The sequence below is a fragment of the Cuculus canorus genome, chromosome 6 (assembly GCF_017976375.1).
Source record: "Cuculus canorus isolate bCucCan1 chromosome 6, bCucCan1.pri, whole genome shotgun sequence".
Taxonomy (NCBI): Eukaryota; Metazoa; Chordata; class Aves; order Cuculiformes; family Cuculidae; genus Cuculus; species Cuculus canorus.
The window spans coordinates 25,578,200-25,600,981 of NC_071406.1; the positions used below are offsets into that span (position 1 = coordinate 25,578,200).

The 22,782-nt window shown below is 35.2% G+C and overlaps 1 protein-coding gene across 5 annotated transcripts in view; it reads right to left on the reverse strand.

Annotated features, from left to right (window-relative positions):
* The window catches only part of CCDC141 (coiled-coil domain containing 141), an 83,004-nt gene that overhangs the window by 51,500 nt on the left and 8,722 nt on the right, over nt 1–22,782 (reverse strand). For all 5 annotated transcript variants that reach the window (XR_008450394.1, XM_054070088.1, XM_054070085.1 and 2 more), the window contains 4 exons: nt 12,043–12,234; nt 10,449–10,557; nt 7,504–7,757; nt 4,565–4,684 (listed from right to left, as the gene is read on the reverse strand). Coding sequence is in view for 4 of the 5 variants with exons in the window: in XM_054070088.1 (XP_053926063.1) it covers nt 4,565–4,684; nt 7,504–7,757; nt 10,449–10,557; nt 12,043–12,234 (675 nt within the window). In the remaining variant the exon portion in view is untranslated. The remainder of the gene's footprint in view (nt 1–4,564; nt 4,685–7,503; nt 7,758–10,448; nt 10,558–12,042; nt 12,235–22,782) is intronic.

Consider the following 22,782-nt stretch of genomic DNA (forward strand, 5'->3'; position numbering starts at 1 on the left):
GTAGTCTTTTAAATACTTGCTTTCACTGCTCTATTTGGCAAGGAAAATAAATTCTTTCTAGGTTACTTGGAAAATCAGGTATTTTTCAAGAGTGTTAAAACTGATGAAGTAAAATTATTGTGGCTTTAAATTAAAGTTTTGAACTTTCTGTCTTCAAAATAATCCAGCACAAGCTTGGGGGGGGTGCGGAAAGTAGAACTACCTACAAATTTATTTCATTATTAAAAAGAACTTTTTGTGGGATAAATTGGCATTTTTTGGTCTATAAAATAAACATTTCTTACTTAAAAAATTTTAACACTGGATTGAAACCTAAGAAGTTGTGTAAAACCATCTTCACTGGAATATTATAGAGTTAAGCTGAGAAAACCTTGAAACACAGCTATTTGACTTCAGATCATGATCCATAGAGTAGATACATTAACATTTAAACCACAAGCCAATGAAGTATAAAAATATGTATTTTTCAGAATATAAGATAAATTAGCCCCTTCTCTCATACTGCAAAAATGTTCAGAATTGAACTTCTGAGCCCAACTTCTGCCTATTACTTATTCATTGATTGCATTAGTGCATTGATAATTTATCACCTGTGAATATCTAAAATGGTTTTACCTTCAATAAATACACTGCAGTATGACTAACTACCAATATAATCATATCATTCACTAAAATTACAAATAAAACAGTGTGCGCTAATAAAACTGCAAAGGATTGTAACCTACTATGAGAATTACCAGATGATCTCTCTTTTGGAACGTTCAGTGGATGGTTATTAGCAGTGTATTTAGCAGTTAGCTGTTAGAATAAACAGACAGAAAGAGGAAAAAGTAATTTTAAGTTAGTCACCTCCCAGGAAATTGTTGAGAGATGTTAAAAGATAATGCCAGGACAGAGAGGGACCTACCAAAAACCGCAAACAAACAATGCAACAGCCCCACAAATTATTAACAAAAAAATAGTACATAGAAAAGTAATAGTCTCCCAAGGCAGCAAGATGGCACAGGAAAATCAGACAGTGAGAAGAACCTGAAAGAAGAATGTCATTTGCATCTGCCACATGCAAAAGATGAATGTTTAGGTGAAAATATATTTGCCCATAAAGAAAAATTCTTTTCTCTACATGCTTTGTTCCAGCTATTGAAATACGGGAGTGTATTAAAAGATCTGCTATACAGATGAGATGTGATACTTGTCAAACTCCTCTATAGAATGCAGTCTCAGAAAAACAGGCAAGAAGTGCTGGATAGCCATGCAGAGAATGATAAAGGAGCATGGCCACCCAGGAAGGCCAGAGAGAGGAGAGCTCCAGACAAATATTTAACTGTTAAATAACTTTTCCATGTATCTAAGCCTTAGCTGTGAGATCAGGGATAAAAAGCATCTAAATACAATGTTCTTGATCTTATGTTTATGGCAACAAATATAGCAATTCATACTACTAACCTGTAGTGGTACTTAATTTGGTCATTAAAAGCAGTCCTGAAATCTCATTAAAGCATGTTGTTATCTGGCATGGCTACTCCAGACCCAACACGCACGCTGCTCTATAAACAGAGAAGTATACCCAATCTTGCTACTAAACCTTATTAAGAGGACTGATTCCACCACTGTTCAGTCCTGAAAAGTGGAAGAAACTAGACAGAATTCAAACAATTTTGAATACTGCTTTTATTCCTCTCTAGTATTATTAGGCCACAAAGCCGTGCCAGCTGTTCTATTTTACCATGCCAAGCACCTCCAATACACACTGAAATGTAATAGCAAACACTTAGTCAGTGCCAGCAGATATCCCCATCCAAACATGATTTCTTAAATCTCCATCTCCTCTACTCTCAAATCTTGGCAGTGTGTGTGTGTGTGTGTGTCCATTTTATGTTTGGGAGGGTTGAAGGCTTCAGAATCCTTGGTTTTATCTTTAATCTGGATTATTGTAGAAGATAGTGACAAAGTTTTCAGTGGCTTCTCCTCTTAGGAAGCTGAGGCTCTAGATAAGATATCAGCTTGAGTATGTAGTAAACCATTACCCTTTCTTCTCTCAGCCCAGTCACATGAATAAGATGTTAATCCCGTAAACCCTTCCTAGGCCAGCTGTAGAACAATTTAAGCAAATTGTTCGTCCCGCTCATCCAAATGCAGCGATATATGTAAATAAATGTATATTTTCTTTGTGTAAAACAGTTCAAATGCCACTATTTTACTCCTAATGAGAACAGTTAACTTGCTCTGTATGTCTATTACAAAGAAACTTTTCACCATACAGTCAAAGCTACAGTACACATATGGAAAATTACTTGAAAAGATTCATTTGTGCCACTTCAGATCCTAACAGAAATCCCAAAGTAATTAATTACTACTTTATCGATGTCCTTATTACTTTTAACAGAGTACCATTAGAAGCTTTCTTGGCTATTCAGACAGTATGACAAAGACATCAGCCAAAATCTACCTTTATTTTTGCAGCAAGGTAAATAAAGCAGTTTAATGCTCCTGAATTTTTCACAAACCTTCCATTCTGGCATGGGGGAACTAATCTAAAGGAATTCCTGAAGGGAAGGTAATTCCAATAGCAAATTTAATTGCTTCCAATATGTACACGGTAAAAATTGGTATCTGCTTTTCTCTTGATTAAACATTAAATAATCAGGTGTAATAAAAAAATTGCTAAATAAAATGGAGGTGGAGGAATTTCAGATCACTAATGCGGTTAGTGACATTTCTATTTGAAAACATAAACTTCATCTCTACTCAAAAATTTTCAGAATAAAGTGGATAACATCTTATAAGGCTGGCATTGCTTAGTCTGTCATCAAAGATGCCAAGTTGATTTCTAGGTTGTTTGGTTTTCAGTGTATTCCAGTCACGCGGGTAAAACACTATTTTGTGAAGTGATGACATATAGTATTAATCCCCACTGTATAACAAATATTGACTGGAATACATATTTTATTAGTATACTTTATCTGAATTCTAATGTCAATGAATAAATATGTCAAGTAACATTCACTTCAGGAAATTAACCTCCCTCTGCTAGAACATGCTGCTGGTAAGAACAGCAGAAGGCTAAAGGTGAGATATTCTAAATCATAATTCACATGCATGTGTAACAAAAACTTTTACTGTAAACACTTTTAAATGATCTTAAGAATAATTAAAAAAAAGTAATTCAGGAAGATGATATGAATGATCTATTACATAATAGATGGGAGAAAAATTGTTACGTGAAACTGTAATAATAAACGTTTACCTTGTAAGTTAGTTTCTGGATGCTCAGACATGAAAAGGGCTTATTATCATGCGAAATGAAAATGCACGTTGTTCTCCCTTCTGCATTCACAGTATCATTTCTAATTCAGACCACAAATTACAGGAACAGTCTTTCAACATCAAACATGAGGAAGATTAATGACCATTTGGCTAGTTCTAAAACTCAGCAATACTTCAGGGCACCTCAAACATTTTCATGGGGCCCTGTTTCTCTAGAAACATCCCACAGCTTTACTCATTTACAGTTTATCTTCTGCTTTTCTTGTGCCTAAAGCCTATTCAGGCTTTGCAGCAGAATTTAGCTATTCATACTCATCTTCCTTAGATGAAGAAAATGTGATTTCTGACACGCTGCTTGGAGAAGCATTAGGAATATTATTGCATTCTGTTTACCTGACAACCTAGAAGCAGTTAACTGTAGATTATGCAAACAGGCAAACATGACAATTAACTACAAAGCCTACAAGGAAACATAACCATGAACAATCATAAAACCATTAGTTGCTATCAATATATTTCTTTCTATTGGAATGGGTTTCTGCTGAAAAAGGCGTGCTTAGTCATCTGTGCTACAGGTTATCAAAATACAATTGCTTCAAAATGATACAGCGAGGAATGATGCTGACCCAGCAATAGCTGTTACCTGATGACAGCAAAATTAAGGTACTTAACAAAAGGTTCCAAATATATACAATTTGCATCATACAAATATCCTTTTATTTTTTACTATGTCAACATTGTCTTTAATCTGATCTTGCTTTCATGAGTGATTTTAACGTATTTATCTAGAAAACTGATATTCACAATGAAAATAGTGCACACAATTACTTTTATTCCCAAGAAATAAATGGGCAAATACCTCTTCCAATCATGTACGCTGTTCAATGACAATGAATTATGATAGACGTGGCCAGCTTTTTATCCTTTATGAACATGAAACTTTGGTAATATTCTATTAAAATTGGAGGGGTTTCTATTATTTTTTACAACATGGTTTAATAAGTAAACTACCAGTCTGGAACTTGATGTCTAAATTGAAAATCCTACTAAACAACAGCAAGCATTATTCTTTTATCTTATCTATAGCTTTTAAAGTTTTAAACAAGAAAAACATTGAGAAACATGAAGGCCTGCATTAAAAGAAGTAACATGAAAAAGAATTCTCATTTAGACATATTGAAATATCTATCTTATGTACACATATCAAGTATCTTCTCCTATATGAGCTTATTAAGTGCCTAAGTTCACACCTGCTTCTAATTTTTAAAGCTGCTTCATCAATAACCATATCTCTTACTTTCACTTTGACTTCCATTGCTTCAAGCTCTCGAAGTAACTCTTCATTTTCCAGCAGAGATGAGCCTAAATCTTTCTTGTGAAAATAATCTCTGATGTTTTTCTTGTACCAAGATGTTACCTAAATAAATAATAGAAATGATTCAGCCAGTGAAAAATTTGAGAAGCTGTTCATCTTTTAAAGTATGTACGAGGCAGTTTCATCTACAAAAGAAGGCCTAATTTTCACTCCTTCCGTTTTTCATACTTTTATTCAAATGTTAGCATTTGTATTATTTAAATGCTGGTAAATGCAGAAGGAAGGTTTTGTGGTCAAAAATGTAACAAATAGACCAAAATGTAGTCATCAAGTATGACCAAAACATATATATTAACACAGTAAAAGAAAAGTCAAAGTTATAGTCACACACAGAATAAATGCATGTTTTACGGCACAGTAAAGATATTGAGCATTTTCCCTAGAATCACATTAACTTAACATTTCTTTGCATATAGTAAAAGACTATAAATATGAGTATTTTTGCAAGAATATAGAAAACCAATAAGACTAAATGGGCCTTATGGTCTAACAGAACCTCTCCATCCCTGCTTGAAAAACTCTGTTAAGCTATTGAGTTAGTAAAATAATATTTAGTAGCTTTAAAAGAAAGAGTTATTACATTTTACTAGACTTACTTCAGCAAGTGTACGCAGCAAACATATGCAGCATACAAGCATATCACCTAAATTGCACAGAATGCCTTGAATTAATTTCTGCTTGATTCACAGTGGGTACCTCTCACTTTCCATGTAAACAACACACAGCAAGAATTCCTGAATAAAGATATGCATTTTAAAATAATAGTGAGAATGAGTTTAGTACCTAGAAGACTTCCTCCAACCTTTTCAGTCTGAAAAATCACAACTATAGTTCTGGAGTCCTCAGCACAGGGACATCACTGATCTGATAGAGCAAGTCCATAGGAGGGCCATGAAGATGGTCAGAAGGCTGGAGCACCTCACTTAAGAGGAAAGGCTAGAAGTCAGGCTTGTTTACCCTCTAGAAGAGAAGGCTCTGGGGAGACCTTATAGCAGCCTTCAAATACTTAAGCAGGGTATACAGGAAAGACAGGGAAGTGCTTTTTATCAGAGAGTGTAGTGATAGGACAAGGAGTAATGATTTTAAGCTGAAACAGGTAGATTTAGACAAGATATTAGGAAGAAATTTTTTACTGTGAGGGTGGTGAAGCACTGGAGCAGGTTGCCCAAAGAGGTTGTGGCTGTCTCATCCTTGGAAGTGGTTGAGGCCAGGTTCAACGGGACTTTGAAGAACCTGACCGAGTGGAAGGTGTCCCTGCCCATGGCAGAGGGGTTGGAACTGGATGATATCTAAATTCCCTTCCAACCCAAACCATCCTATGATTCTATGAATTTCACTCCTTCATTCCCAACTTCTCTACTTCCTCTGTCTTACCGAGTGCCACAAGGGAACGGGAGGGTTCATAACAGTTTCTGTCACTGCTTCCTCCCCACACCTTTCCCCTAGTTTGGCACAGGTCCTCCAGTGGCTGCAGTTCCTGTCAGGACACCCTGCTCCAGCATGGCTTCTCTATGGCTACGGTTTGTTCTCGGAATATCCAAATCCTCCAGTGTGGACCTCACCATGAGCTGCAGCGTAGATATCTGCTTTGATGTGGTCCTCTTCCCAGGCTGCAGTGGAATACCTGCTCTAGCACCCTGAGAACCTCCTCCTCCTCCTTCTTCACTGACCTTGATGTTTGCATCATTTTTTCTTGCTCTTTTTTCTTTCCCCCATTACATCAGTGCCATGTTTTACCCTTCGTTAACCAAGCTTTAACTGACGCCCCAGCAACCTCACTGGGGCTGAGCGTGCCCTGTGGTGGGGCCCTTGCAGACCCACCTGGAACAGGGTATGTCCAGCTCAGAGCAGCCCCAGAAGCTGCCCAGACCCACAGTGCCTGCCACCAGGCCTGGGCACACCACCCAATACACTGAGGTGGCCAGAGTATTTTCAGGAGAAAAGTGCTTGCACACACCAGTTCAAAGCTCTCACACACATATACCATTGTCCTGGTCTCTACCAAACCTCTTGAACAACGTGACACTCATGTGAGACTACAGAGAGAGGGAACAAATATAGCATAAAACAGAAATTGAGTAACACTATTTTCTTTCTAAAAGTTATATCCACTAGGAAAACTTTTTTTGCCACTCTTTTTCTTCCTTATGTATTAAACCACACACATTTACACGCCTTAAACTAAATCCGACCTTTCCTGAAGCAGTCTGAACCGGAGCAGGCTGCAGGCTGTATTTTGACATACTTACTCCAAACGGCACAATGAGCTAAATAATTTCTGCAGTGCATTAACAATGAGCTGACTTTTGTTAAGTATCAACAAGTTTTTTCTCAGTAAAATTATCACTATATTTGAGTGGATAATGTTTTACTTACTACCTTAAATCTCAAACAATATTTTTATCATCAGTATGTGACAGTACTGTTGTGACAAGGCAGATCTGTCGTGGTTCATCTTGGAGACATTTCAGTCTCTTCAAAATGATACTACTTAAGCTCTTCCCTAATCCTCAATGCATTTATCTTCACAATAAAGCATCCTTGTCTAATTTTATATGTAACAAGTTAGGGGAAAATGAGACCACGGGTGCACTTTTAACAGAAAAATGCAGCACCTCAGTTTAAAGGCTGGGCTTTAGTGATTTTTATATGGTCAAGTACACCTTTATAAAGAAAAGGAATAATAAAATATTCTTTTATGGGAAAAGAACTAAGTATATGTATTGCATTGTCCCAGAGTGGCCCAGGGATATTGTCCTAAGAAATATATTTAAGCTCTTTTTCAGTAATAGTCTCCTACTATAAAAGAGTTGCTAATGTTTTCTTTTACTGTAAATTCCCTTATTACTGTTACATCTTACCTGGTTCTCTTGCTGATGCCACAAATAAATTTGCAAAACTTGCTCCAGTCCTTGACGCTGATGTTTGAGAAATCTATCCAACTGACGTCTCCTGTCTTGTAGCATTTCAAGGAGATTGTCAATTTTCAAGCAGCTGCTGTGGGCTCCCTGAATCAGCTTTGGATTTGCATTTGGCCCCTCACATTTGAATTCTTCTATGAATTCAGTTAGCTCTTGGCTTTTGTTCAAAAGTGCAAATGACTTTTCCAAAAGCTCTGTAAAAATAAGAGTTTCATAGGGAAAAAAAGCAACTTAATTTGTAATTCTAGCAGCATATTTCAAATAGTATTCAAGTATTTTTAAAACTACCTATTTATTTGCGTACTTGAGCATAATGTATTGTCATGAATTGTTTGAATAGGATATAGACATTAGAAACTATACATCCAGAGATATTTCAGTTTGGACAGCTGTGATATAAACATACAAAGGTATAAGGGAGTATACATGCACACATATGCACCTATAATGGTAAATATAATGCTATAATAGTGTAATATAATGTAATATATACACATATCACGATGTATTGAGAGCCATTGAGACAAAACACAGAAGTGATATTGTTTTCTCAAATTGAGTTTTTTGATGGTTTCCCAATCCTCAGGGAAACTGAAGGGGAATTTCCAATCCTGCTTTCAAGTATGTGTCAGTAGCGTCTGTAGCTTTTCATTAGTGATGCGAGCAATGTCTTTATGTCCCTTACAGAAGCTGAAAGAAAAGGTTCTCCTGGCTGCGGGTTGTTATAAATTAATGACTAAATAAGTTATGAATATCAGAAGATCTTCTTTACATAGCCTCTACCTACATACATTCAGAGTTATAATTCAGTTAACTAGTACACTTCAACGATCATGTGCCTGTCTTTGTTCCAGCTCCTTAAAGCCACATAGTTCAAAATCTATTGAACAGACAACAGTCAGTGTTTCAAATGGAAAGGGAAAATTTTTAGGTATGGAATGAGGAAGAGGGGGAACCAAGCCAAAATAATAGGCAAGGCAGGCATTAAGAAAAGTATAAGAAAGAAATGTTTGCAAGTATCTGCTATTGAAGCAACCAGTTACAGGCAGCAAGCAGCTGAAAAATTCATCTTCCCAGGTGAGTACATGTACTAGTAACTCACAGTAAGGCATGCTAAATCTCCAGCTTTCCTGTGGAGTACCTGGGGAAGGTGCAGAAGCGGAATGCCTCCACTTCTCCAGCCACCAAGGGCTAACGAGAGAGTTTAGTTTCCACAAGTTCACTGTAATAAGCCTGTCCATTTTACTTCTTACCTTCCAGAAAGGTGGATTAATCACAAATTTTCATTTTGTTCTGTCCAAAATGGAATGCATATAAAAATTGATAAATAAGGATAATTCATTTACTTCCACCTTTTTCATGCTGATTTGAAATGCATTTGTTTCAAAATTTCTTTTTTGTTCTGATCATAAACATTTCAACACATACTGGTAGAGCAAATCCATTGTGATGGTCTTATTTTCAGTCTTTCTTTGACGAAGGTAAATAGCATCCTTCTCACAGAAAGCAGTACAAATACTTCTGGTTTTTATCAAATACCTCAATGGCAGTTTTCAAAATCTGATACGGTTAAGATAACCAATCAATTGCAACCACTTTTCTCCATCTGAGGAAAGGCTTATCCTCATCAAAGCAGTCTTTCTCTGGCAAACCATTTCATCTAATTCTTACAGTTATAGCATCTCGTTTCAGCAACAAATTACTACTAGATCAGTTTAAAATTGCTATACAATGAGCACTTTGCTCCCTTGAAGATCAAATTGGAAGTCCCAAACCCCATACTAGAGTTACTGAGTTCAGTTCCCTATTCACCCTCCTGAGAAGAATACCTCGCATTCAAAGTAGCTAAACGCACTTCAGATAGTGCTCCACTAGTGAATAATAAATTATACTTTATTTCTTACCAGCTATTAGTAATCTCGTAGCAACATTTGGCTAAAATTACAAAGATGGGGTCTCAAGCCTTATACAAAATACAGAACCGTATGGAATTGTACAGATGTCTGAAGTAGCCGCACAGTAAGATTGGTTTAGAGAAATTTTTTTCACCCTTTTTGAATCAAGAGTACTGCAGAATGGTAGAAGATGCTTCACATGAAAACTTAAACAAACACAAATAAGTGGAGGAATGGAGGAATTTTTCTGGGCAAACATATGTACAGGAAAGTTGTGGTGAAAGAGGAGAGAGCACGGGTTTTTTTTTTCCCCCCAAGAGTGTTACAGTCCCAGCTGCAGAACCTCTTGGAATAGATCAGAGAACCCAATGAGGAAGTGAAACACAGCCCCGCTCCACAAAGGCAGAAGAAAAATGCAGGGAACTACTACAGACCACTAGATTCTGAAGCTGGCTAGTTGCCACCTCTCTCTCCTAGCTTCCACCCTCACTTCACTACTTCTACTTCAAACCCCAACCCTAGGAAAAGGAAAGTAGAGGGAAGACCTCTCTTGGCCACTCTCAAGAATCTGTAGGACTTTGCAGCTGATTGTTACTAGAGCTGGTTGGAAATTTTCTAATGGAAAGTTTTCTATATGAAAATGTTAATTCATTGACAGCTATAATAACATTGATGAATTTCTGATGCAACAGAAGGATGGTTTAGAACTTGCTCACCAATCATAACTGAAATTGGAATGTAAGGTTACCACTAGCTGTTCTGCAGCAACAAAGATGGAACCATGAGAGATCTAGCTAAAACCAGGAGTTTCATATCTTTCAGGAAGCCTGATAAAGACTTATTTCACTGTTATGTTTTTTCCAAATAGAATATCTTCATATTTGTTCTAAGATTTTAATTTTTTGTTAGATATTCACAGGAAGATTATAATCACCCTTCAAAGAGTCAGCGCACAAACACACACTATCAGGAGGGGAATACCATTGGTACCTTTTGTATGGTGCTCTTGATGCAGAAGAAGTTCTCTCAAAGAGTCAATATTGTCAAACTCTTGTGCATTTTTCAGGAAATCTTCAACTTGGTCAATTTTAACAGCAAACTGCGTTAAGAAAACAAAGGGTGGAAAGAAGAACAGTATAATTTTGTTTTGCAGAATTCCTTGATAATCTGCATATTAAAACAAATATTCATGAGATTTGTGAATTCTTAGAAAAAAGCCATTTTTAGTCAGTGCTAGATACAGATGCTTTGTGGCTTCTATGTACCTTCTGGGTTTTTTTGAAGTTCTCATTGACTGAGGTTACCCTAATCCCAGTTGACATACTCTCTAACAACATTAACATTTAACAACACACGAATCATCTTTCCCGCACAGCCTTCAGACCCACTGAAAATAAATTCTTATGGAAGAATCTGTTCATTCCAAAGCCTTCAGTATAATCATTTAACATGAACGAAATCTTTAATTTAGGTTTCCTTCACAGAACTTCTTTCTAATGTTAAAGTGTTTAAGAAAGAAAACACTGAAGGGCAAAAAGCTGACCAAGTTACAATTTTGAAAGCAATCTTTTGAAGGCAGAAATGGGTAGCAAATTTAAGCTAACTAATATTATAGTAAACAAAGTAATTAATTATAGTGGGGAAACAGCCTCTCTGTAATGAAGATTGCAGTGAGGTTACTCCTTTACAGCTCATTTTTCCATGGGTTCGTTATTTTAAATATTGAAACATGCTGTGTTTCAGAGAGATCTGGAGCAGATTTGGTAAGCTGCTGAGATTATAAAAACTAAGACTGGAATTCTTGATTTGGCTCCTGCCTTTGCAGGTACTATTCCATGTATGAGTAGCTCAGAGAAAGTAGAGACACACATTCTGTATCTTAGCCAGAGCTTATCTTCATTTCAAGAATGAAGAAACAAGTAGAGTTTGTGTTTCATTGTAAGCAAAGATGTTGAAACCTACTATGAAATTAAGGAAGAAAACAGACAAGCACTTTGCTTTTTCTGTCTTTTCTATTGTCCCATATTTTTCTCCCTCTCAATCTGCACTCTATAAAAGAAATCCATTAGGTATCAACATTTCACAGTTGAGCTCCGATTCTGACTATAATTAGACTACTGTTTAGTTTGCATAATTACAATAGCTGTATGGATATTTCAGTGTAAAACTTTTAGTGGCCAATCTTCAGTAAGCGGCCATGAAGTCAGCTGAGAATTTAGTTCTTTCAACGACAAATAATTTGAAACATAACGAATTAAAATATTCTGCAGAACGCCCCTAGCCACTGAATTACATACTTTAGGGTTTTGGTTCAGTTCCATTTCTCACTGTCATTTTTCTGTCAAGTACAAATTTTGGAGTCATCATGACCAAGACATTTCTTAAAGTCACCGGTTTGTTGTTTGGTTTCACCCTGAACTGTCCAGGAGGTGGAAAAGGAAGGATAAACTTGGAGATTTTTATTTTCTTAATTGCTTTAACCTTTAGGAATGCAATGAAAGTACGAGAATAAAATTACCGTGGACAGAGTACCTGTAAGATGTAGGAGGTTTCAAACTAAGAGTAATTTCATTTAAACACAAACCTCCAGAGCATGTTCAAAGAACACCGAAGTAAGTTTCAGAAGTCCCTGTCGCTTCTCCAGCATAATGATGAGGGCATCCCATGCATCCCCAAGGGTATCTGCCATGGCATCATAAACCTGAATGTTTTCATTTCTCTCCTCTGCAGCCTCGTCTGCTTCACGGAGCACCTCCCATACCTGGTCTTCCAAAGCCTGAGAAGAAAAAAAGATATGAAGAAATCTGTGAAGAGAATCCAAACCACTATACTGATACTAGTATCACAATACTTTTTTAGTGGATCTGATAAACTACTAATAAGTGAACACTTGTGTTATTTCCAGTTCCTAGTGATAGGAGCGTAGTTGTTCCCGCATGTTTCATAGTAACCTTCTGACTTTCATCTGCACTTAAGAGAAAATATTTTTAGGAAATCCTATTTAAAAATGAGTGTTAAGAGAACATATCATTCTGTATCTAATATTTAGATACAAACAGGTTTACATTTCCTTAAATGCAGATCCTCCTGGAAATGATAGCAATGCAGGCACTAACATTTTGGATCTTCTTTCATATGCCATTATAAAAAGCTTTAAAAGTTTACAAGGTTTATAAGTTTCCAATGACCTCAACACAATCCAGACAAGTAGCTCGAATCTATGCACGTACTCTCCAGGAATACACCAAACTTATCCAATATTTCAAGTTCACCTCACTACGTTGCTCAACCTGACAACCAAATTACAATATTCTATTGTAAAGAAAATTGTTCTCCTGTGTTTCCCTCCCTTTACTAATCTCACCATTAGAAAGATAACCGCCGAGCCATTTCCAGCTTGTGTTAGAAGTCTTCAGTGTGTTGGAAAAATTGATTAGCATTTGCTCTATCTTCTTTTCTTCCCTGCCCCCCCATCTTGAGTTTTGTTGTGAGCATGCATTAATAAAGTGCCAATTTCTGCTGCTATTACTGGTGCTATCAGCTGAAAGTGTAATTGGAAAAGAAATCTGTATTAAGCAAATTAAAATATCGGATAACTCATCCTCAGGACACAGACTTTAATAAAGGCCAAAGAACTTGAAAACTTGAAATTTTCCTGACAGATCCAACTGAAAAGAGGAATTTGTGGAAGGCTTTATTGTTCTAAACACAGAACCACAACCTCCAGTCCTCCCTAGTCCTTGTATACTAGACAAAGATAACACCCTAAACTGAAGAGGCTCATCAGTTCTCTCCAAAATAAGTGCTGTGAGAACAATATAATAAACTATGGAAGTTTTATTTTTTCTCTGAGAAAAATAGAATGAAATTATTTCGACTTAACTTTACAGACGACTATGAAAACAAAGAGTGGCAAAATTATAGGCATAGGAGGAGCTCCAACAAACCCATGTTTGTCTACAGTATGTAGTAAAGTCATTATCAACAACATGAATGCTTGCTTATTGTTTGGTGACCAACCCATCAAAACCAGCACCAGAACAAAAGCCAGTATTCCAGAGAACAAATCACACTACATTTTATTTTGGGAATACCGGGAATGGGAACTGCTGCTTTCTAATCCTCCTGTAAAACCAATTCTTTTTGTTCTATTGCATACCCATCCTGATTGCCTCATAATATAAGAAGAAAAGCTCAAATCCCCCAAATACTACCTATGGTGTATTTAAGTAAAAATATAACTAAAATTTATTTAAAATGATGCTTTGACTTTAAATGAGGTCATTTGTATGAAGTAGATGCTGTTATGCTGATATAAAACAGTTGCGAACAATAGTCACATCTCCATTGTAAAACAACAAGAAAAGAATCAGATCAGGAAAACTGTCTGGTCTTGGGAATCTAATCCAAAGTACTCGGATCAACATTTATTCAAGAATATTTATCTAGCTGACAAGGTAACTAAGTATTGCTGCAGGTGTTTTGTAGTCCTACGTTCAGCAGTCAGCATCCTTATCATTATTATCCTTTGCATCATTAATTCTCAATTACTTTTATACTGTCAATGCCATAAAAATTACATTGACCATGTAATAGGTTTCCCCAAATATATGCACAATCCCTTCAGAGCCAACAAAGCCTTGGATATTTGTTCAACAAAAAAAAGGCTAAACTCCAAGCACCAACTGCCAAGTGCTAACTTTGTAGGATGAGTCCTGGTTAACAAATCTAAAGGAAGTTTGTTTTGTTTTCTAGCACCTAAAAGAAAAGATCTTGTGAAAGTCTTGCGGAAGCTTTAAGGACAAAATGTAGAATACAAGAAATATCATGATAGAAGATGAATGAATGAAACACACAAGGATGCGTATCTTGTGTGCTCCCTGTAATGGCAGCGTAGGATGAGGTTAGTGTAGATATCCTTCAGAGTGCCTGCTAGATATAGGTGAAAATGATTTACCAATACTTTGATGTAAAAAGATTTTCTTATTTCTTTCTGGCCAGCATTTGTTTTCAGCAGGTAAGTTTGACTTCATTTGAAAAAGCAAATGTTGCAAGCCAAAAAACAAGAACACAGAACGTTCTGCTGTGATGACTCCATTCATTGTGTCCACTTTTTTTATTTGCTGGGTTTCCTAATTATGACACTTCTTCCGGACATCTTTTGGCAGTTCAGCAAAAGGAGACTATGTCTTATTATTGGAGGAATAATCCTGTAAAGAATATTGGGTTTCAGTGGAGAATGAAGTTATGAGATATCCGAAACAGATATTCCATAAAATGATGTCAGAATTCTAAGTATTCTGTTGAAAATCTTTCTGTTGAAAATAAAAACGCCTCATTAAGGCTAAGTGATAGCTAGTAAAAAAAATCTGGAGATTTAACATGCTAGCAGTCATTGCTTTGAGTTAAAAGTTACAAAAAGTTTGGGGTTATTTTCCCTGGTATTTATCAAGAAACTGGAAAATTAGCAGAAGTGTAATACATAGTATTCCTTCCTCCATTAGAAAACAGATTATGGCTGACTGAAAACAGTGAAGCTTTCGGGTTTTATTTCCAGTGTTAATTGACTTCAGAGTCAACCTATAGGCATGATGATTCCAGTAGAATTGGTAGTTGAACTCATGTGCTATTTTGTTCTCATCTCGCTCTTTACACCATTAAGTTAGTTTCTAAACTTTTGCACAGGGAATACTAATGAACAATATCTTTAATTGAAGCCATTTCTTAATAGGTAAATGAGCACACATAACTATAATATGCTGCTCTTCAAATAGTCTGTACATTCAATAAATATATATTAATCTTCCCATTTATTTCTAACACTGGCTGTTCACGTTGTCATTCATTGCATTTCACAGAAGGTAGGATATGGCATTTATATTTTTCCAAAACAGACCGAGCTATGTATTCTCAAAATCTATTTTGAAAACACAGCGAGACAATATTTTGAAAGGCTCACCCTATAAAACCACAGTATAAAACAATGGTTTTGCTACCATGAAGACACAATCAATGATAATTTGACTAGCTTTTCAGAGACAGAAGAGAGGAATTTATTACTAATTTTCCATATCACACTGCTTGTTCTTTGTCCAGTTTCATCAAAATAATCAATATTTTCTAACTACATGTGACAATATAAAATGAAATGCCTAAAACTCTCCTTCTCTACAACACAGAGAAATTTTTCACTCTTTCCTAATAGCTCAACCTACTCAAAGTGATAGCACTCAAGACCCAAATTCAACACCAACTATTATATATTTAGAAAAAGAATATTCTATAAGAATCATGAATCAGGAAATGAGATACATTTTTTTTAAAAAAAACTATGAAAATAGAAAATAAATAAGGTTTATAGATTTAATTAATGTTTTCAATTATTTAACTATTGATAAAAGAAGACATATGAAACAATCATGAAAGCAAAAACAAAAAAAACAAACAAAGGTTTCATGCACACACTATGTCTTTCTCCATTCCTGTCATTTATCACCCAACACCTGGAAACGGCTGTTATGTCTTAAGGTTTGTTTTAAAACAGACCTGGAATTTAGGTCCATGCTCTACAACAAATTACCTCCATTTTGATTCAGTTGTATGATCTTTTAGTAGGAAGTGTCAGTTTGTGTCAGAATTTACCTACTAAATGCCAACTCACTTTTATGCAGTGTTAAAATTCTCATCATTTGGATTGTTCTAAAATTTGGTGAGAAGACTGGAAAGTGATGAGGGTACTTGCATTCCTGGGTAGCTACTTACTTTCAGCAGGCAAGGGATAAACAAAACCCACAGTATTAACAACTGATACCATGGATGAAATTCTTGTCCCCTTGCATTCCAGCTACTTCATGAGGCTTACAGAGAGATGGAGTACCCGAAAACCTCCAGTTTATTTCCAGCCTGCAAAGTGTGGCTGTAATGAAGAGGGAAGCCATGGGACTGTTTCTTGAAGTAGTCGTTTGGCAGTTGAGAACAGAAACAGATATTCATAGAGTGGTTTTGGTTGGAAGGGATCTCAAAATCTGGAGCAGAGGCTTCAGAGAGAGTTATTACTGAAAAAGCCATCTATCCTTTGTTCCTTTGACCCCTCCATTGTTTTGTTCAATTATGTCTCCTGTCCTTACCAATCTGAGCATGATTATCCACAGTGCTGCCAGTTTGCAACAGTATTGTTTCAGAGAAAATGGTACAACAATAGGTGAATCTATACAATGGTATCTGGGTTTGAGTGCAGCTGGTTGAAGAAACACCTAAGGTAAAATTTAAGTCGTTCATTCAGTGCAGTGCAGTGTCAGTACCCTCGAACTCAGTGCTAGTGCAGTATTTACTTCCCAATTTGTTTTTGCCACTTTCACTGAGGTTGTATCTTCACTGAAATCAGGACCAAGCATTTCTGCCATCTGCACTGTAAATCCTTTAATGCAGTGCATCTCTAAAAAGATCTGAAAACAATCCTATTGCAACTCACCACTTCTTGCCACAGAGACGCTTCGAACTGAACTTAGAATTATAGGGCTTTGAGCACAAGAATTGCACTGCTGCAAATGAACAAACCCTGTTCTTAATGGGCATAGAAAGATTCCTAGAAATGTTTCTAAAGGTATACAAGAAAGTTTGGCAGATGATTATAGTGGAAGTGGCAGTGACTGTGATTCATACTACTGCGGCTCCACTGCTAGTTATGTCTGAGCTAGGTGATTTAAAGATACACCTGCTGCCAGAACTTGGAATATAATATTCAAAATAGAAAAAAAACAGGTTTCTATTAACCTAATTACTACATTACCTGTATTCAGCAAAGTACCCAGAAGTTTTTCTGTACACAGTACAGTAAAATTTCTTCAGACACCTACTAATTGTTCCCTTACCTTATAGTTTCTGGTTGAATAGTTTCATGGACCCAACTTCATTCACTTACATACAGAAGAAATTAATTACTGAATCCAATTAGAGCTTTGGCATTGCCTCGAGCTTGAAAAACTTTTCATTGTTCACAATCATTTATATGCAAATATACAAGAATATCTAAAGTTACTGACATAGTTAAAAATACAATTGCAGCATATAAGTCTAAAATTATTAATATACTTATTTGATCTAATCCTGCTCTGTTCAAGAGAAATTGAATTTCCTTATTCATGCTTTCAGTGCAATTTGCATTTTAATTCATAATTTTTAATTTTTAATTTTTAAAATTCAATGTAGCTTAATATATATATATTATACATATATATATATATATATTTTGCAGGAAATAGAGTTATACTGCAGTTCTTACCAAATCCATGCTCATTCCACAGCTGATGAGATGTTTTTCAGGCAGTATATATTATTCAAAGAAGAGAAAAAAAGCCTGCTTTCTTGGCTCTGGGGCCAAGGAACTCCCTTGCTTTAAACTTTGTACATCACCTTTAACAAATACTTAAAACCTGCCAAAGCAAAAGTAAAGCTGTGGGGAAATAAATAAATAAAAATACAATAAACAATTTTTAAGGTTCATTTCTGTTACTTTGCGATTTTACATTATCATTAAAGGTTTTGGTTTCTTCTTTTTGCTGTATGAAAATCCTGTCTTTCAGTTAAACTGGTGATGCTCAATTCATTCGTATTTTAATGTAGAGCTTAGCCGAAGCAACTCTTTAAAAACAGCTAGCCCTTTCTCCCAAACCAGTAAATATCCTTATATCTACTGGCCAATGAAAACACATTGGTGTTTTCTGCTTTTCTTGAGGTAGCAAAACTTCACAGTAGATCTGACTTTCAGCATCTTCAAAAAAGTCTCAAAGCTCAGAAACAGTGCTAAAACAATGCCAGAATCATTTGGGCGGTTCATGCAAGGTTGTGCCTGGGCATCTCTTTTATAGCTATAAACTGCTTGTAGCAGACTGCACATATAATCATGTTTCTAACAAATGCTTGGAGACATTTATTAGAATAGTTAGTGGGTCTCTGAAATTAAGCAACCATTATGGGCTGCTGTATCTTCAAGTACTTTCAATTCAACGTTGTTTATTCTAGCTAATTGGATTAATGAATAAAAATTACTTTAAAAAAAAAAAAGCCAAAACAAATCAAACAAAAACAAAACCCAAGAAGAGCTTCCCATCATAATTGCTGTAAAAATTCACAGAAACCTTTGATTTGGACTTTGGTCACCGGTTAGCTGAAAATCACTATTTGCAAATGCAGCTCCACGGTCCTTACAGGCTTTTCTCAGACTTATGTGTAGTATTTTTATTTTGCAGAACATGACCAAATAACAATGCTTACTAGCATATGCAAATCCACTCTCCTACATCTACATCCTAATATTTAACAAGTTCATTTGCATTCCAAAGCATAAACATTGATGTTTAGGGTGCAAGGAAATCAATACTGCATGAGATCTTTTGGTCTCCTCTCTGACTTCCAAAGAGGCTAAAGCAGGCTGACACTTTGAAACATTTATTCTGCATATGATCTGCTTAATACTTCAGTTTATTTATTTTATCTGAAGTTTTACTGAAAATGTATTCATTGGTTCAAAGAAATTAGTTTTGTGTTAGACCACAACCAGCACTTAAAAAAAAAGAAACCAACAGAGAAGACACCCTCCTAAAACCTCCAATAATTCCCCAGCAGCTGGTAGATGGAATTTATGCTGCCCTTTGACAAGCTATTTTAAGGAAAGAGGACTAAAGATAACTTTTAGCTGTATCTGGGCTTTAGACAGCCCATTTTGGTAGTCCCTGCTGAGGAAATTCAGAAGATTCCAATGTGCCCTGGTAAAGGTGATGTCCTACTGATCTCTCCCATTACAATACTGAAGACCCAGGATCTGAATTTACTTCATCAGAAATAGCTCTGATTCTAAACAGAATTTGATCCTCGGCATTTTTTCACACAAAGGTAATAGCCTTATGGAAATTACATCTCTTTCATCCTTATGGTGGATATTTGAACCATGAGAAAAAAATACTGAGAAGTTAGTTCATAAAACAAGTAAAGGGTTACTTTGTAAAACATTCTTCTCTTTTTGAGTATCCATACATTTACAGCTCAAATACTGCATCTCCAAGTCAATATATTGACAGCCTTTTTTAATACAGTTAACATAACAGAGAAGTGATCAGTTGATAGTCTCTGTCCATAAGTTAAAGGTGTCATTTCCCACGTAGCACGTTCGAGTGCAATAACAAGTACTTGCTCTTATTCTGTCTGTGAAGAGCAAAGGCTTGAATAGGCAGAGAATAGGTTGAGAGCACAGTTGTCAAACTCTGTCAATAGGTCTAAAAAATAAATATTATTTAAGAGACATTTTAATACCACTAGATAAAAAGTCGATGAAGTAAAGCACTGAGAAACCAGTACTATGTTTCTTACTGAAGCATAAACTGGTTGCATGCGCAACTCTCTAAAAGTAGTGCATTTGTTAATTTTCCAGAATGAGATTTTCTTAACATTCCAGCTCTGTAATTAACGTAACGTAACATAGCGTAACATAGCGTAACATAACATAGCATAACAGGAATCAAGTGGGTATGCGATTGTGATAATCTTTTTACTAATTCTATTAATATTAATCTATGACAAGAATTAATTGTCATGACTTAATACTGACATGTCTAAAAAAATACAAAGGTAAAATATTTTCAGTAGCTCACACACTGATTGCTTATCACTGGTAGGTTAATTTCCTCAAAAATATCATATCACTTTCACAGCTGTCCTGAATACACTGCAAAAAACCAAGTGGCATCTAAGATAACTCCAATTGGAATTTCTTGGCAAAGTCTGGCCTTTGAAAGAGCTGATTATTTTATATTTTGAAAAAAAATCTAGACATGAATTTTTCCTTATATTACATCATCTTCAAGATATTAAAAAGACATTTCAAATGTTATATTTTTCCTGACTACTAAGAATGCACACTGTAAATTTCATATAGGGCCCAGAAGTACATTTCCTTCTTTTGGAAGATTTCTTTTCTGAACAGGTTGTTAAACAATATTTGTACCTGGCTAGTATACTATATTTCCCAACAACTAATTAGCTCTGAAGCATATAATCCTAAAGACACACAGAAAACTGGGACAACTTTCAAAAACTTCTAGCTTCATGCAATTATTTTATTTTATTAACTGCTGTATGATGAATTCAAAACCAACCAAAGAAAATGTTAAAATTAAACCAAAAAGAGCCACATTTAATGAAATTCCAAAGCCGTGGGCATAAAGTTACAAAAAATAATTAGAAAAATGTTCAAGTGTAGCAACCTTTAAGTTTTTATAACTTTTTATAACACATGCACGGAATTTTTGAAATAAAACTTAATGCTAATTTTTTCTTTAACATCTATTGAAAATGGCTGACATTTAAAACAGCTCTGTATTTTAATTTTCTTCAATAATGCTTCCTGAAATACTGCAAAAATCTAATATATTATCAAAACAATTGTCATTTCATCTGTTAGCCTAGGAACAGAACAATTCCATTTTGAGAAGATGGATGAGTAAAAAAAAATAAATTCACTTTTCCCAAACATTTTTACTGATTTACATCTCAAAAAAACATACTACAAGCTGAGTGTCAGTAAAATTTAACTCGTGCCTCCTGAATCCAGTCATCATAAAATATGATTTTGCCTCTGAATTACTATTCAATATTTTTCTTAAACAGACAACAGCTCCTGAATCAATCTAATTCATAACTAAAATTCATAATCTTCCCTATTTAATGTCAACATGAAAGTGATTTAAATTATTAGCTATAGTACAATCAAGATCTTAGAAGTGAAGAATTTCAATACCAGCAATATTCTCATCAGAACTGGGTATCAGATTGTTCTGTAAGGAGAGAACTTTGAAAAACTCTCTGCTTTTTTGTCTTTTTCCCAACTCTTTCTACCATTATTATTTCCTGAAAAGCAGTTGGTGCTTGTCAAGCTGTTCGAGTAGACTCACATGCACAGCTAACTAAATCATATGTTTCTTTCATAATTAAAGAATTATACCTGTTTTATCTTTAAACCCTGAGCCTGTTTAGTTGTTTCTTTCCTTCTTCTTTCCCTGTATTTCCTTTCATGTTGGTTTTTTTTTTAATTATTATTTCCCACATTAGCTCGTACTTACATAGTACAAAGCTCCCGCTTCAGATTCTTAATGACTATTGTATCTTTGGAATGTTTGGAGGTGTAGACTATCCTCCTCACTGAGATGCTGCTAAAATTAATCTTTGTTTATAGGTAGTACTGAAATTATACAACTATAGTTACTAACTTGGAGTCCGGAAAGTGGTCATAAAACTATTTTGAGACAAGTACTATTTCAGTGGGAATTTTGTTTAAACATTTACTGAAACTGGTGAGCATCCTGAACTCACATTGAAAAAACATTTATTAAATCTTACCTTTTCCCTTCTTTCTTTCTTTTTGTGTTTTGTTTTGGTTTTTTTCCAAATCATTTGGGAAAATAAGCTCTGTTTTATGATGAAATTGGAGCTGAACTCTGCTGCTAATTGTACTGTTGGACACCTCAATAATTAATTATAAATAATTCAGAAGATGTTAACAATTAATTTCTTCTCTAACAAATGTACTGTAGTGAAAAAAAAGCATTATGAAAATATTTTTACTTGAAATAACTGAAATACTTATTTAAAATATATCTAATGCAAAACATGACAATATTTTATCATCTCTTTTTTGAAGAATGTAATTTTCTAATTTGTTTTCCTTGGATATTAGCATATAAATTACTATTTTGCAATTTACGCTCTGTGAATTGAAGTAAATAAAATAATTAGGAGCAATTGTCAGGTTCATGAGATCAACTAATAACAGTGTTGGTTTTAGGCTTAAGTTTATAGGCTAGATTTATTTCTGTTTTATAGCTGTTCTGTCACAGACTTTCACAACAAAAATCAGAACTTTGGAAGCAAACCAAGAATGCCACTGTTTGTCTTAGAGGGGATTTTAACATAGTCATAGCCAAAAGCATGGCAACACACACACAACACAGTCTTTTTTCTTTTTTTTCTTTTTTTTTTCCCTTAAATTATCCAGAAAGAATCAATATTAGGAGATTCAAACACTAAGACAGCATGTCATCTCTAGACAGGGCTTCTGTATTATGGGGAACAGAAGAAAGAAAGGCAGACAAATGTGAATGCATATTGCAACCAATGTAACGTTACTTCTTGGATGCTTCGTCTCTGAAGTTTTTCTGGTTTTGATTCTGCTCACATTTTTATGAAATTGTAAAGAATGAGATATCAAAATATATACATATATTTCTATCTCCAGAACATATAATCCCATTGAAGGTCATCTAAATAAGGATGA